The following is an 18099-nucleotide window of genomic DNA, read 5'->3' as shown; positions in this document are numbered from 1 at the left end:
ATATCTGAACACGCACTCTAACGCCTTGACAATAGAGGCGTTTTCAGATATTTGTGAGCACCTCGGCCGCTCCGATATATCTGATGGCGACTGTACTACAAGTTTACACTATTTATCATTACTTTTTAATTGTACCTCGATTTTGAATTAGGAAACTATAGGTCTATAAAAAATCAATTTGTAGCTATTAGCTAAGTTACTCATGTTTATTTTAAGACTGTTTGTTTCTCAATAAATAAATAAAAGATAAAATAAAAAAATATATCACTTTTGCCTAAGCTGACGAAGACGCTTCAATGTTAGAGGAAATTAATTAACATGTATGTGTTTTGTTGTAGATATCAAAGGTTCAGAGGCGACAAACTGTCCGCAGACCAGAAACTGATGTCTCGGCAACTGGAGAAGCAGAGAGTCACCTTGGCCTAGTCAAAAAATAATAAAAATTGGTTATTTCATTAATTCATAGCGCTTCTAGCGGCGGTGCTGGTGGCCTAGCGGTAAGAACGTGCGACTTACAATCCGGAGGTTGCGGGTTCAAACCCCGGCTCGTACCAATGAGTTTTTCGGAACTTATGTACGAAATACCAGTAGCTTTTCGGTGAAGGTAAACATCGTGAAACCGGACTAATCCCAACAAGGCCTAGTTTACCCTCTGGGTTGGAAGGTGCCTACCCCCATTCTCGGGATTAGTTGCCAAGCCGACCCCAGGCTCCTATGAGCCGTGGCAAACGCGGGGATAACGCGAGGAAGATGATGATGATTTCATTAATTCATAAAAATCGGACCGAGTTTGTCAGCTGAAGTAGATGGCGATGTACGGCTGTTGTAACACAAACTAAGTCTCAACAATGAAAGTCAAATTTAGGTTACAACACTTACAACTGTTACCGCATAACAGCCGCTATATCATCTGTCAAATTCGTAGCCCGAATGTGTCGTATATTTACTCATTTTATATAATCAATTAATATTTGGCTTACTAACAATCACTTCTACAAATATCGATACGGACAAAGTGTGTATACACCCATGTATTAAGGCGCAGGGCGGACACGATATACATCAATAAAAAATTATACTTCCAAATTGTTAAGGTTAGCGCTGTTCATAACTATTCCAAATTTCATATTGATAGCTTCAGTAGTACTCGAGATATTTAGCAATGTCAATGTGACAGACAGACGGACAGTCACACCATAAGGGTTCCTTTTGTACCTTTTTAGTACGAAACCCTAAAAATCACTTGCGTTACTATGTGTGAACGGCACGTCTGTACACGCGTCATTCGTCATAAAATAGTACTTCTTCTTCTTTTAAAATTATGGCTTCAGCCCAGTGGGACTATTTCGCCAGTATCAAGGTATTAAGAGGTTTAAAAACGACAAAAATTGTACGGTTGTACAAGACAGTGTACGGTGATTTGTTAGCTCTTGTAAATCGATAGCTAGACTTTACAAGAAGCACGTGGACTACCGGCCGTTGACTCCAAGATGGTGGTTAAACGCGCTTCAAAATTTAATTCTCCATTCACTGCACACTACCACATTAGTTTACTGTATATACGATATTACACTTTAAACAATATTAATGAGCAAAAAACAAAGTAATTAATAACGATGCTAACTATCAAGATGGCGCTCGAACCGGAAGTCCTAAAATAGTACTGAGCGGCCGGCAAACGGTCGTCAATCTGCTGTCGCGGGGCGAGGTAATTCGAGTCGGGGCGGGGCGGTGCGTGGCTGTTCTGTATGATAATACTATTACTTATTCTGTGAGTATAGCATATTTTTGGCACTTTGTCCGTATCGATATTCTTAGATGTCACTGTACTCTAGCTTCCTTACTTACCGTTCGCGCACGAGCTCTTAGAACTCGGGGCTGAGGAAGCAAGATTGTACGCAAGGAAGGGAAAGTTAACTACCAACTTTCCCTTCCTTCCTTCCTTGTTGGAGCTTAAATAGGGAATATTACGCGAAACTCTGCGAAGGGGGCGCTACTACCACAATCTGAGGGTCTACCGGGAAACAAAAAAATCGAAATTTCGTTATTTAACCTCTATCACTTGCATATTCGAGCGATAAAGAGGCAGATAACTAAATTTCGATTTTAGCGTTTCCCGTTAGGCCATTTGTAAATAAACCGCCTTGATGCATTAATGTCATATTTTATTATCTGTGAAAACGTGTCAAAAAACGGTTTAAGACGTAGTATGCATAAGTTACTCTATGGTTTACTATAGCCGCTAGTGCTGCACTCTGGCAGCAGAACATTGAAGTAATACCCCCTATTGTAGCAAGTTTTATGTTGTGTTTAGTTTTAAATCGCTATTTTATCTGTGGTGCAAAGTCTAGTCTGTAAGCGAAGTTATTTAAGCGCAAAGTTTGTTAGGTGATTTGTATATATTGCAGTTATTTTTTTATTTGAATTATTTATTGTTGAATATAATAAATGATAAAAATTGGGATTTTAAAATGCTTTTTATTGTACAATCCTTTGGTGTGAAGTTAGAAAAAAGTAGTGATGGCAAATGGACGTATTTTTGCAAACGGGAACCAACCCACACCAAATACTCATAAAAAAACTACATTGTTTTGACATTAAGGTTCGATTTTCAACGAGTATTTGGTTTGGGTTGGTTCCCGTTCGCATAAATAAGTCCAAAAGTAAATGTAGTACAACAGCAACTATTACAACGCTCTTTTTGCATCAGGGGTTATAATAATTAAAATGATAGTTTTCTTCCAAAATGAAGAATAGTAAGACAATGAGGGCTATCGTTTTTTTGCTCACCAGTTGGCGCCTCTGTTGATGGTGGTCCAAAAGACTAAAGAACAGCTGTCAGTCATTGAAGTGACAAGTGACATTTGACATTTCGAACTATGGACAATATGGATGGTATAGAAAGGATCGCAATCTCTTATGGCAGAATTGTTGCAAAAGTGACCGCTTTCAGCTTTAAATAATTGTTCCTAATCTCTCCGGTGGCGCTAGTTAGGCTCTGAGACATGAGTATAACATATATGAACCATATAAGGCAACGTGAAGGCAACAAATAACCCGACCAAATTACGTAGGTTGTTTTTGGTAGTATTTCGGTGTATGGTGGCGCCGCCTAATTACTGTTTTTTGATGGACACTTTTCATACATAGAGATTTGGCTCCTTTATATAGTCTCCATGTATGGAAAAGACCACCATCTACACTAGCGCCCCTAGCGGCGAATTCATACGTGTTAGCCCTCATTGAAGGCATGATGACATTACTCTAAAGGCATGTGCACACCGAACGCGTATGTGAAGACGTGCACTTGCACCTGTCGAGACAGCTAAGGTGCTCATAAATATATGAACACGCCTCTTTATTTCACAAAGATATATTATTATTGCTTAAATGTAATGTAAAAATCCAAAACACGTAAAGCGCGTCATCTAATCGGCTCGGCAATGGCGACACTTTGTAAATCACTGCCGACATAAAGGGCGAGTGTTTAGCCGCCATATTTATGGAAATAAGACGCCGTAAAGCTATAATAGAAAATACAAAACCGCCCGCCGTGGGGCGGGAGGAGTCTTTACACGACACGACGTGAGGTCGACGCAAGGGCCTGACACTCTTTGATAGAGAAAGATAGTCTTATTGCGATTCCTATAAGAGGAAAGAGAAAATAGTGCCATGATTTGTCCTTATCACCGACCGGGTGGCATAGGTAGGAGGCGATGGCGAAATACCGAAATTTATAAGTGAAAGAGAAAAAATCCTATGCTGCCCAAATTTTATATGAATATTCTATCTCTTACTCCCGGTCGCTCGGTGGCGCGTCTATAACTACTTGTATATACTATGTCTATGACGTGTGGTAACCTAAGGTCTACGGTGGCAGCATGCTTCCATTTTTATCGCCTGCCACTATGCATGTCACTTTCGCACTTACATATTTGTTAGAACGTGACAGGCATGGTGACGGGTGATAAAAATGCGACCGTGCTACGGCCGCTGGTAATATCTCAACTAAATATTTGTTTTGTAATCGAAATAATTCACGCGTTGTAACAGGTACGAAAAACCGGCCAAGTGCGCAAAAAAACGGCAAAAAAATCACGTTTGTTGTATATTTATTTTATTCTGTTTTTAGTATTTGTTGTTATAGCGGCAACAGAAATACATCATCTGAAAATTTCAACTGTCTAGCTATCACGGTTCATGAGATACAGCCTGGTGACAGACGGACAGACAGACAGCGGAGTCTTAGTAATAGGGTCCCGTTTTTACCCTTTGGGTACGGAACCCTAAAAATTATGATTTACTCTATGTAAATTCTAACACTGATTTAGCTGTGAAAATAGATGTTTTTTTTTAATTATTTTTCCAAGAATCAGTAAACAATTATGTAACATAATTAATTTCAGGCAAAAAGGAAAAAATCATGCGTTGAAGGTTCAACCATTCTTTGTGTTTCCTGGGGCCCATTTCTGGAACGTTATTAGGCTAATATTATTAGTGCACGAACTGTCAAATCGTTTGTGTTACTATTAGAAGAGAGGTTTCGATAGTTTTGGAAAAGTGGAAATCTGAAAGAACAACACAAGCAGTTGACTGAATTGCACCAGATTTAATCAAGAACCGACTTAAAAAACATAAATAACAGATATACGTCAATATTTAAATATAGAATTATAAAAAAGGAACTTAAACAAAACATAGACAATAGGGTATTTGACTACTAGTCAAATCGGTTTCTTTTTTCGAACTGTCAAAACAATTTTGCTACTATGGAATTTATATGAAACACTAGTATGTGACGTCACAGTCAAATTACCTACTCTTTATTAGTTTTATACAGGTAATAAAATAGAAATTGTGTCTAAAAATAACTGCTGTCTACGTTACTCCGTTAATCTCCTGGTGCTTTATTTCATGCATGTTGTAAAATAATTTATTTTAAATACGGTCAAATACCCTATACATATCAAAAACTATACAAATACAACCTCAACAGGTTACCATGGCAACATACTAATATTATTAGACACGGAGACTATATAAAGGAGCCAAATCTCTATGTATGAAAAGTGTCCATCAAAAAACAGTAATTAGGCGGCGCCACCATACACCGAAATACTACCAAAAACAACCTACGTAATTTGGTCGGGTTATTTGTTGCCTTATATGGTTCATGTTATACTCATGTCCCAGGGCCTAACTAGCGCCACCGGAGAGATTAGGAACTATTATTTAAAGCTTAACGCGGTCACTTTTACAGCAATTGTGCCATAAGAGATTGCGATCCTTTCTATACCATCCATAACTAATACCGTTCGAGAAATGAGCCCCTGAAAATCGTGTGTAGTAAAAGGCTCTCTAAGCCGTAACTTATTGTTATTGCGCTCCCGATCCTCAGTTTTATGTGCGCCGTTGTTTGTTTATCTCCGGACAATTATTCGCAAATGGAGAAGCCACTTTATTTTCATTGAGAGGTTTCAGTCCTTATTCAATTTATACTGTTGTGTTCTCAGCCAGTATCCGAGCCCTTTTTCTTCTTCAGAACACTTTATACCACGGTAAAAAAAGCGAAATTGTCTTAGCACTTTTTTACTTTAATAACCAATTAAAAGGTACCTACCCAATGGGGTTGGCAACTGTCAAAGGTTTGCAGAGATGGCGCCATCATAGCTTGCCCCTTTTTCTATGAGATTTGGCTTAAAGGGCTGGCATCCAGGGCATTAAAAAAAAATAATTACACAATTCTAGGGATTGACAGGGCAAGCTATGCTGGCGCCATCTCATAATTATTTCGACCGGCCAACCCCATTGAGTTGCCATTGCCACTAATTTTTTCAATCACATTTTTCTTTAAAATTTTAACAAATTTGATCACTTATTGAATAAAAAATGTACTGAATAACAAGGGTGACTAAGTTTTACAAAATTTCTAATACTGATTCTAAAAGGGTACAACACATGCTAACATGAGAGGGGCTTAACTCGATAAGGTTATTTTGAGGAGAATAGCGTGGGAATGCCGCCGGGGACAGTATTCTGCAGTTCCAACTTCAGGGAACTGCCCAGGTAGCAAAGTGACGTCGTCGACGTCATATTGACGTATCAATGACGTCATTGTGACGTCATAAAGACGTCGCTGACGTCATAATGACGTATAAATGCTACATGGGTGGGCTGAATGAACGCGACACGTGATCGACAGCCCGCCTGCTTCCGGCTGGGCGTCCCTACACTACATCTACATCATGCTATTTACATCGTTAATAATCTAGTGAAGTAAAGTGATAGCTATCAAGTAAAAACCGGCCAAGTGCGAGTCGGACTCGCGCACGAAGGGTTCCTTACCATTACGGAAAAAACAGCAAAAAAATCACGTTTGTTGTATGGGAGCCCCATTTAAATATTTATATTATTCTGTTTTTAGTATTTGTTGTTATAGCGGCAACAGAAATACATCATCTGTGAAAATTTCAACTGTCTAGCTATCACGGTTCATGAGATACAGCCTGGTGACAGACGGACAGACGGCCAGACGAACAGCGGAGTCTTAGTAATAGTCCCGTTTTTACCCTTTGGGTACGGAACCTTGAAAAGGAAAGAAAAGTCCGGTTATCTCGAAAACCACAAAACTTTTACTAAACCTAAATAAAAGTTTTTAGTTTTGAAAAATCTAGTGAAACCTAAATAAGTCAATTTTCTGGACCAGCCTATACAATACTAAGGTGCAATGTGCATGATAATGGACAACCATTATTTACTGGACACTATGTATAAGCATAAAACAATAAAAACAAAATAACAATATACACAATGCGAATTTCAATTCTTTTGTGGTGAGCGTTCCGACTAAACGTCTAGCGACCTTCACCAAGGAGGAGCTTTGGCCGAAGGGTGTCAAGTTTCGGCGGTTCCGCGGGCGGCTCCCTAACCGCCCGGCCACGACATCGCGCGGCGGCGGCAGCGGCGAGCGGCGGCCATAGGTTGGAGCCAGACACAGCGATCGGACCTTTCGTTCCCACCTATGGCCGCCGCGTCGTGGCCGGGCGGTGACAGAGTGGGGTAGCGAAATGCATCGCAACCAGTGTGTTTTAGTTTTTCTTAAAGATATATTTAGGCCAAGCAATAAGAAGGTATAATAGAGGGAAATGATATCTTGTATAGTTTTTGAGATATCCGCTCTTGAAGGTTTATTTGGGGCTCTCATTTTTATCTTGATTATCTACATCAGTGAAGCTGTTATGCCGGGTTTGGGATCGTTTTCGTATAAATCGGGGGTGCTGCATTCATTTATGGTATCAACATTGACACCATTCCTAAGTAAAAACAAAATTTAAAAAAAATATTTTTTATAAAACTCGAACCGATTTCAAAAATTCGAACGAACGGACACGAACGGAACGAAGTCAAAAATTGTGTTCACCGCATTTCCCTCTACACCTTTTTTTGGGCATTTATTTCCTCGCCTAACTGTATAATATGTATTCTAGGTTTAAGGTATGTATTTATTTGCCTGAAATTGCCATATAATATGTAGAATAAGAGAAATGATGTGTAAAAATCCCTGCAGCTCAAACCGGCATCTTATAACGTCGTTATTTAGAATTTTCTCCCATACAGCGCGACATTGTACGTACAAAGTTATGTAAATAGTGTTACAAAGCGCTGGTGTTGAGCGGGAAATAAAAATATCGTATCAATAGTCGTATAACAGACCCGCGCGGCACAATGCGGACGGGTGCGGGGTGGGAGATGTATCTTAAGATCGGGCATAATATTGTATTCTTTATACATTATACAACGTCTCTACACTGTTGACATTTACCGAGATCCCGAGTAAATCTCAGGAATGTTCTAATATGATGGTAAATTATTTGATTGAACATAAGAAAAATATTTGAAAAAAAAAAAAAGGATGAAATCGGATTATATCGCGTATATTGAATTATTTCATGAGCAACTATCGCGGTAACCGAAGAAAGTATTAATATTTTGAAATTTTGATTAATTCAAATAAATTCAAAAAGTAACATTTCTTGCAAATCATCTGTGTTTTCCGAGAGCAGTACTGAGATCATCGGGCAAACCGCAAGGGGTTCAGCACTTGACTTTATAATATGAATAATATGTGGTATTTTCTATAAAAAGGGACCTTATTGTCGATGGCGCTTACACCATTATTAACGATGCTCCGATATAAATACAATGCCGCGCGACGCTGTGCGGCGTAAGGTCTCTTTTCATAGAAAATGCCCCATATACTTCGCTACTAAAAAGTGTATCTTCAGACTTGTTTCTATAAAATTTCCCCACTCTCCCCGCCGTCTCCGTAGACATTCTATTATACGGGCGGGAATAACATTTTCACATTTTCCTTTCTCCCTGCCGTTTGTTTGTGTGGACGCTGTGCTCATATAGGGTTCACACTATCCTTGTCCTTCTGTCCTTGCTATTCCAGGGGGCATAGCCAACATGACAATCTTTCAAAACGCCAATCGAAACTTACATAATGCATGGAAAATGTCAGACTTCGTAGCATCTGTCATCCTGATACATTTTTAGGGTTCCGTACACAAAGGATAAAAACGGGACCCTATTGCTAAGACTCCATTGTCCATCTGTCTGTCACCAGATTCTATCTCATGAACTGATAGCTAAACAGTTGAAATTTTCAGATGTATTTCTGTTGCAGCTATAACTATAACAACCAACACTAAAAAGTACGGAACCCTCTTGTCATCTTGGCTAGGCACCCAGCCACCCAACTCGTATATTTAAGGCATCGACGTCACTTGTGGTACCTTTTCCCTGAGGTCATGGCTAAATTCTCTTGGAATGCTAATTGAACTTTAGGCACAGGGCGGACACGCTATATATCAAAAATCACTTGCGTTTCTATGTGTGAACGGCACGTCTGTACACACGTCATGCGTCATAGTGTGAGTAAGTTGCTTAAAAATAGAACTGAGCGGCCGGCAAACGGCCGTCAATCTGCTGTCGCGGGGCGAGGTAATTCGAGTCGGGGCGGGGCGGTGCGTGGCCGTTCTGTATGATAATACGTCGCTATACTCAACCTCATATCTGCAACAATCATTGATGGAAATGTCGCTTTTCTTTCATTCGGAATACGGGTGTTTTTGTCATAAAATGAGTGTTGCAGATACGAGGTTGAGTAAGTATAGCGGCGAATACTATTACTTATTCTGTGCTTTAAGAATGGAGGACATATCGCTATAGGGAGCGTGCATAAACTATAGGGGGCAGCACAGGTGCTATCAGATTTTTGGCACGAGGCGTAAATGTGATGTTTATGCTTCCGATTGTTGTACCTACCTAATTATTTCCAGTTGTTCTAGAACACTCAAAAGCTTTTGTAATTCGCAGTTCTAATTTAGAACTACTAAATTACATTTGTTTATAAGATCTAACATCGTTGTCAAAACTACACGAACACAAACCTTTGAAAGCCGGTTAAAAGCCATAACGAAGACTTATAGCAGCTAGGCGGCACTAATAGCCCTGGACGACAGCCTAATTGCTATCAGCGCCCGCCGAGCGCCGCGGGGCCTGCTTTGTTATAACAACACTTTCATATCGTGTTTTGTGGTCTCTGTACGCTATTTATACACGCTGGCTAAAAAATAAGTGCATTCACGTTGCCAGGGAGGTTTTGGGATTATACCGAGAAACTTTTATAGGACCAACCCCGAAATTGAGAAAAAATTTTTTGACTGTTTCATACATTTTGGCTGGTCCGTTTTCCATGGGAGGGTAACCTTTTTTTCGCGATTTCGTGGTTGGTCCCATAGTAAAAGTTGCTCAGTATAATCCCAAAACCTCCCTGGCAACGGGAATGCACTTATGTTTTTGCCACCCTGTATATTTTACCAACGTGGTATGGTGGTGGTGCGCGGTGCCGATCCGTTAGAAATCTCTAGGTACTCGGGCATGGCATTCGCAATAACAAAGTGTACAAATGTCATAATTAATGTAAAAAATATGCCGTTTATAATGAAACTCCCTCACTTTGTTCTGTTCAAGTCGGTGTAAAGTTACTCGTAGCTTAAGCGGACTACACTTAAAAAAAGATCGTTAGGTGAACTTATGATGTAAGGTAACGCAGCGTACTACGTAGGCGAACAACACGCGAACGCGAAGCGAAGCGATGCGGCGCAGGGTGAATCAATCCTTTGATAGGTACCTATAGATAGAAGTGTCCTACGTGGACGTTATCGTTGCGAACGCGAACGCCGTAGGCCCGCCGCTGTTCGCTTACGTAAGACGCTGCGTAACTCTGCACCAAATTATAAACGTTATATTTTCAAATGTGTCGCTTCTACTCTTTGCTTTTTAAGTCGGTTCAGACTTAGCTTAGACCTTACGGAACTTGGTCGACCATCAGTAGTATCTTACATGATTTTCTTACCTTTTAGTGTTTCGTCATATTTCCGCACATCGTTTGAGTATATAATTATGGTCACCGGAATTGCCGGCCTTGTCTTAATAAACGGCCTCGCGACAACTATTGTTCTACCTTTGTATCTCTACCGCTCCATTGTCACAGTTTTCTATTCTATCCACTTTTCTTCGAGCAAATAAAACTACCACCCTTTATTAGCTCGTAGTCCTTTCGTAGACACAAACATGGCGGCAGTAGCACGTTATTGCGCCCGGCGGCTACGCACGTAGCGCGCTACGCCGTGACCACGTGATCTTATTATTGTGGGACACAATTACGCACGGATTTTGACAGCATGCGATGTGTTGTGACAATTTTGGACTGTGTCCCGTTTTTCTGATAAAAATAACAATCAAAGCAAGCAAAGTTTACATGATAGTATTGCACGAATCAAAACAAACTAGTTATTACTAGTAAGCTGTAGATTAGACCTCGCTTTCATTGAATCTAATCACAATATTTAGATCAGTACGGTTTTTACTCACTATTATTTTCCAAAGAATCCGAAACATGTCGCCAAAAGCGACTAAAAATAATAGTGAGTAAAAACCGTACTGATCTAAATATTGTGAAATATGTCTCACGATAGTTTAAGTTCGAATCTACATATAATCACAGCAAACTCACAATAGTCTTAATAAAAAACCGGCCAAGTGCGAGTCGGACTCGCGCACGAAGGGTTCCGTACCATTACGAAAAAAAAAACAGCAAAACATCACGTTTGTTGTATGGGAGCCCCACTTAAATATTTATATTATTCTGTTTTTAGTATTTGTTGTTATAGCGGCAACAGTTACATCATTTGTGAAAATTTCAACTGCCAGACGGACAGACGGATAGCGGAGTCTTAGTAATAGGGTCCCGTTTTTACCCTTTGGGTACGGAACCCTAAAAAGTGCCAGACCCTACTGGCGCTTAAGTCTTTCATGCCAAATTCCGCCATTTTGAACATTTTTCAAAAAACAAAATGACAAAAAAACTAACTACCGAAACTGCTAACAAAATTTCTTGAGAATCGGTTAAGATTTGTGACCTGCAGAGAAGAACATGTCGTAATTATCCCTTTTAATACCCACAATTTAGTTGCAATTTAGTAACACATGGACCATTAGGACACATTCACACTGGCTGTTTGCGGCCGCCCTCAGGCCAATTCGAAGGTACACTGACATCAGAATGATATTTGAATCATGTTATTTAATTATCGTGTATCTCGCCCGCGTCAGTATTACTTGCACGGATAAGTTACGAGCGAAATGCACGGTAACTGAATGACATCAGTTAATAGTAGTTTATGCAACTGATACATAATGAGAGGCCACAAAACACAAGTGTGGTTTTATGAAACGAGCGTCAGCGAGTTTCATAATAGAATCACACGAGCGTTTTAAGGCCCAATTATGTACAGTTGCATACACTACTTTATCTACACACACACATCGTAGATAAATGTCATTATGATATCAGTGTCAAGCCTGACCAGTAATATATTATTATGATCATTGTCAAGAGGGCGTTGTTATTCTCATGTATAGGGTGACAGTTCAGTATTGTATGAAAAACCGGCCAAGTGCGAGTCGGACTCGCGCACGAAGGGTTCCGCAAATTACGCAAAAAACGACAAAAAAATCACGTTTGTTGTACGGGAGCCCCATTTAAACATTTATTTTATACTGTTTTTACTTTCTTGTTATAGCGGCAACATAAATATATCATCTGTGAAAATTTCAACTGTTCGGTTCATGAGATATAGCCTGGTGACAGACGGACAGACAAACAGACAGACAGCGGAGTTTTAGTAACAGGGTCCCGTTGTTATCCTTTGGGTACGGAATCCTAAAAATTAGTTCCAGTGAAATTCCGCAAGATGGCGCGTGATCATATATTCCTGGTCAGGCTTTAGGTTCGAATTGGCCCGCCTGTCTCATGCTAATGTCACCGCAGTCATACATTACTGGCTTAGTATGGGAGTACAATTGAATGAACATGAATAGTTACATAATGCAGGATTATATATCTGCTGTTAGTAAATGCAAAGCTATTTTGTCATAAATACATAGTCAACATTCAATTGATAATCAGTTTGGGGTTTTAAAAATATGGTTTTAAGAACTGATGAATTTTATAATTTTTCATTGGTAAATTTCGGTAATTTATAAATGCGAAAGTCTGTCTGTCTGTGTGTTACCTCTTCACGTTTAAACCGCTGAACCGATTTAGTTGACATAGATATAGTTTGAGTCCCGAAGATAGACATAGGAAAGTTTTTATCCCGAAAATCATTCCTTAAGAAAGTGAAAAGCGGGGTAGAATTGAGATAATTAATAAATGCCTGTTAATTTGTGTGCATGAATATTTTTCCAGGCGCTATACTTACTTTAGCTGCTGTTACTAAGTCCACGCAGACGAAGTCGCGGGCAAAAGGTAGTATCAATATAAGACTCGTTCTGTAACACAATTTTCTTCCACTGCACTATAGATCCATTGGCGCCCATAGTACTCTACTGATAGTAGCACACAGAAGGCCCATTAAGGCGTATTCACACGGGGTGTTTGCGGCAACCAGTCTCATGCTAATGCGACCACACGCCCGGAATTATTACGCAGCGTACAGTCGCCATCAAATATATTGAAGCGGCCAAGGCGCTCACAAATATCTGAACACGCCTCTATTGTCAAGGCGTTAAGCGCTTGTTCAGATATTTTGAGCACCTCGGCCGCTCCGATATATCTGATGGCGACTGTACTACGTAGGCGAACAACACGGGAACGCAAAGCGGCGCGGCGCGGCGCGGAGCGGAGCGGAGCGGAGCGGGGTGAATCAATCCTTTGATACCTGAAGTGTCCTACGTGGGCGATCTCGTTGCGAACGCGAACGCCGTGGGCCCGCCGCGCCGTGCCGCGCCGCTTCGCTTCGCGTACGCGTGTTGTTCGCTTGCGTAAGACGCTGCATTACGGGATGATATGTGACGGAATTCAGGTGTGTGAACAGCCGGGCTAGCACATGATTAACGTTACGTTATCTCGCCCGCGTGATAGACTACCCTCTTTAATTAATACAATTAGAAAAAGCGGGTAGTCTATTCCGCGGGCGACTGTCGAGCCAATCATATGCTAGGCTTCGAACAAAAGGTTATCTGCTCCAGCGGTGGCAGCATGGTTCAATTTTTATCGCCTGTCACTATGCCCGTCTATTTCCCTTTTTTTTTCTGTCTGGCGTTAACTCCCTGTAATTTTGCACAGGGTGAGTTTGCCAATGTCAGTTTTTGACTTTCCCACTTACATACTTATTAGAACGTGACAGGCATGGTGACAGGCGATAAAAATACGACCGTGCTACCGCCGAGAGTTTCCAACTTTAGGGAAGTGAAGCGGGTCCATATTGGCTCACATAACATTACTTGTCATATTATTTTTCATAATAACGCTTTTTGATCATAATAATCATGTCATAATTTTTTTGCGTACAAATTTGTTGTATATAAATTTGTATTACCAAAATCATTGCTCATAATTATCTGTAGGCAGATTTTTTTAACAACATAATGTCAATTCCAACTATTCGTCACGACTCATAATGGTTTTTTATAATAAACTTATTAATTATAAACTTAAATTGTATAAGTATTTGAAAACATGACATATAAAGTATGGGTGTATTGGAACGTACATTATTATTAATTATTATTAGTCATGTCCCCGCAACTTTTTTATTTTTCATGTACCTAGCCTATTAAGCTATTTCGGGCCGCCAAGGAGTCGACGAAGCCCCGCTTCGCGGGGCTCCTTTTTCCGCTCTGAGGAACACAAGAAACCGTTCGCTTCGCTCGTCGTCGTACCTATCCCGACTCTGGGACTGTATTTCTTATTTGATAGCAAGTTAAATGTGGTGTGGATGCAAGATACCTGACAGTTTATAAATAAAACCAGGTAAAGTTTAAAATAAATATTATATAAAATTTTATTGCTTAAAATCGTTGTTAAAAAATAAATATGATATAAAATTTTATTATTTAAAATCGTTATATTCAAAGAATATATGAAAATTAACATTAGTATTACAGATATTTATTACGATTGACATTATTAACATGAATGATTTGGTGTTACGATAGTTATGCGCAAAGACAAGTTATAAGTAATGATCATTATGATATAAAATTATATAACAAACATTTTCGGACTTCCAATAATCGAAGTCGCAATTTTATGTGAACTTTGGCGCACCCAAGTGAAGCATTAATTAAAATAGTAGCTATAGTTTGTCAAAGGACTGTCTCATTTCGAACATAGACAGAGAAATTCATACTATCTTTGTCTTACACTAGTACCCAAAAGAAAGGGATGAGTATAATTTTCCTGGTTGTTACTGACTGATAAATTGGTTTGACCAACTATATTTTGTTCATTATTAGGCTGAAATAATTCCACTTGTGTCTTGTATCGCAGACACTCGTGCGCGCGACGGTACGGCGCTAGACAATATCACGTTATGTGCCATTTTGCCGCCGCCGGCTGGTCGCCTTTAGATGCTGAAAGTCACTTTTATTCAAAAACTCATGTTTTTATTATCTCGCACCGAGATTGGTAAAAAATAGTCATAAATCGAAGCGGTCATTACTTACAAATAAAAAAAAAAAAAATAGTTCAGACATTTACAGTCCATAGTTGTTAGTATTAACATACAGGCTATGTTATGTTACAGGACAGTACCTACACTAAATTACATACATGAAATTACATACGAAAAGCGGAAAAAATATGTACTTAATGTGAATGTGTGTGTGTCTTACGGTAGATGTCACTAGGCGCCTCCCTAAGACGCATATGAGCGATATGGTGAAAATATTCGCTGTCATCGGATGAAGTCTCGGTAGCTCATTTGATAGAAGTACTTCTTAGCGAAGTTATAAATTTACTAGCTCACTTTAAACAACATCATAATCACAATCAATATATCTTTATTACAGTCTATAATGTAGTCGAGTTAATAATTTGTATACATTTCTTCACCTTAATCTATTGCAATAAGGTGAAGGAATTAATTATGAACTCGGTCACCTACCTACCTATTCAGTATAGGCAATAATATAATTTCTATGATTTTTTATCAATTGAATCAAGTCTACACCGTGTTTTTTTAAATATCCGTTAATTTCAAGGATGCATTCCTGAGCTTAAATCAATAAGTAACATTTCGGAGATAATCAATCATTTATTTTTTTCTGATAAGGCCCCTACGAGCGTGTACAGTCGCCATCAGATATATCGGAGCGTCCACGGCGCTCAAAAATATCTAAACAGGCACTCTAACGCCTTGCCAATAGAGGCGTGTTCATATTTACACATATTTGACATATTTGTTTACATTGTTTGCCATTTTTATTTTTATTTGTTTTTGAACAATAGTTTGTATAAGTATATTATGGCTAATGAAACTGATAGTTTAAATTATAAAACTATTTTAATAGGTTAAGTGTATAAAAACTGAGCGCATCTCGCCATCAAACGTAACAGTTTGGCGAGAATATAAATGTTTAGTAATTAAGTTGTAAATTAGAATATATAAATAAAAAATAAAAAAAAGATATTTGTGAGCACCTTGGCCGATCCGATATATCTGATGGCGACTGTACACTTAAGGCCTGTTTACATATTGATTACGACTTAAACTTAACTTAAGTACTATCTCGGACGATCGAAGTTCGAAATGACATTGATATGTTACTTCGAAAATGACATGTTGGTTGAGTTAAATGTAGTAATACCCATGTTAGAACCAGGGCTCGGAACCGGTATTTTTTAAAAACCCCGAAATAGCCCAATATTTTGAATTTTTTTATGCTCATTACGTAGGACTGAATCATGTATTTAGGAAACAATTTTGCATTATTAAAACGTCCCATTAAAAATGAAATTATAAACAAAAGAACGAAAAAGAACGTAATAATACCGGTATTTTTGTATGGAGCAAATACCGGTTTCCGACCCCAGCCGGCCTAGCCAAAGTGACATTCGCTATCGCTTCGACAACGAAACCTTTTGTGTCTCTCTATCAATCTTCCATATTAGTGCGACAGTGACAGTTGCTTTTCGATCGCTACGGAGCGTAAGCGAAAGGCAGGTTGGCTACGCGGCCTGGTTACAACAACGCTATATGCAACATTTAACCATACCCCGAAATTCACGGAATTAAATAAAAGCACGGTGTATAATGGCATTAAGTCCGCCTGTTGTACGCTTTTTATGTGCAATAAAGTTTAAAATAAATAAATATACTAAAAATGTAAAAGCCAGACATTTTAACATTGCCCATTTCACTGCTTTCACCGTGACACAGGCACGGGCTAACAAAATTGTCATTTTCGCCACCGCCCGGAGCGGGGCGCGGGGCGCGGGAGGTAACCGCGTTACTCGAAACTACGTTATGTTTATGTCACGGCGATCCACCCACCGAAACTACAATATGGTTGTGTTTTGTTTAAGTACGAGTACATTATATGGTTCGAATTTCAGCACAATAATTAGCTTCATCATTAAGGACCCCCGTGGGTTCTAGTAATTCTTCTCCTAATACTCTCAGCACTAAGCGTAAACGTTGGAACACACACGCACAGTGCCTATCGTGGATAGTCATTATTATTTACAACGACGGGACTTAATCGCGTAAAATAAGTATTAAACCCACCTCCGACGTTTCGAGGACGGCGTTGTCGGTGGCGTCGGAGGTGGGTTTAATACTTATTTTACGCGATTAAGTCCCGTCGTTGTTAATAATAATGAGTAAAAATCGTGAAAGTTTAAATCAGTGTTGTGGATAGTCATGTTTTTGATTTGTTATTTTTATTGTCTAACGCGATTAAATTTCATTATTTAACCTTTTTTCCGACGTTTCAGCTAGAGTTTAGGGAATGCAAAACCGAATTTTAATTGTATGGAAAAATCGGTTCATAACCGAATATTAACCGAATTTTCATACAAATAAAAACCGGTTTTGCATTCCCTAGTTGCACTAGTCTGTGGTCACGGAAGACTGACGTCCCAGCAAAATGACAATTGAGATATTGGTAAACAACAAGGGCCTGACACTCTTTGATAGAGAAATATAGTCTTATTGCGATTCCTATAAGAGGAAAAAGAAAATAGTGCCATGCTTTTTCTTTATCACCGACCGGGCATATTTTCATGGTCGGGTTATGGCAGCATAGGTAGGAGGCGATGGCGAACTACCGAAATTTATAAGAGTGAAAGAGTAAAAGGATTATGCTGCCATACATGAGACTGTCAATACATGAATATAATAATTATGTCTTTCTCTTCCCCTGGGGCCCGTTTCTCAAAAGCTTGTAATACAAGCGGATGTCACTTTTTGACAGCTTTTGTTAGAAAGGGACTTCCATTTGTATTACAAGTTACAAGCTTTTGAGAAAAGGGACCCTGGTCGCTCGGTTTCATGACTTTCATGTCTAAAACTACTTGTATATACTATGTCAATGGTAAACAACAATAAACTACCAGAACATTAGTTTGTTATTTTTAGTAAGTTGTAACAAAAAAACAATGAGTTCGATCAAAAATAAAATTGCGCATTCTTAAAAGCATTTTTTATATTTTTGGATTTTTTGTCTTGTGTGCAAAAATTG

General features: G+C 39.1%; 1 protein-coding gene across 1 annotated transcript in view; it reads left to right on the top strand.

The window, feature by feature from the left end:
- LOC134740849 (peroxisomal ATPase PEX1-like) overlaps positions 1-2455 on the top strand; it is a 35382-nt gene extending 32927 nt beyond the window's left edge. Inside the window, exon 14 of the mRNA XM_063673501.1 lies at positions 339-2455. Within this exon, the coding sequence (XP_063529571.1) occupies positions 339-426 (88 nt within the window). The 3' untranslated portion in view covers positions 427-2455. The remainder of the gene's footprint in view (positions 1-338) is intronic.
- Positions 2456-18099: the final 15644 nt, after the last annotated feature.

Source organism: Cydia strobilella, chromosome 4, assembly GCF_947568885.1.
Source record: "Cydia strobilella chromosome 4, ilCydStro3.1, whole genome shotgun sequence".
NCBI lineage: Eukaryota > Metazoa > Arthropoda > Insecta > Lepidoptera > Tortricidae > Cydia > Cydia strobilella.
The sequence above is the reverse complement of the archived record's forward strand: the minus strand, read 5'-3'. Positions and strand labels throughout refer to the sequence as shown.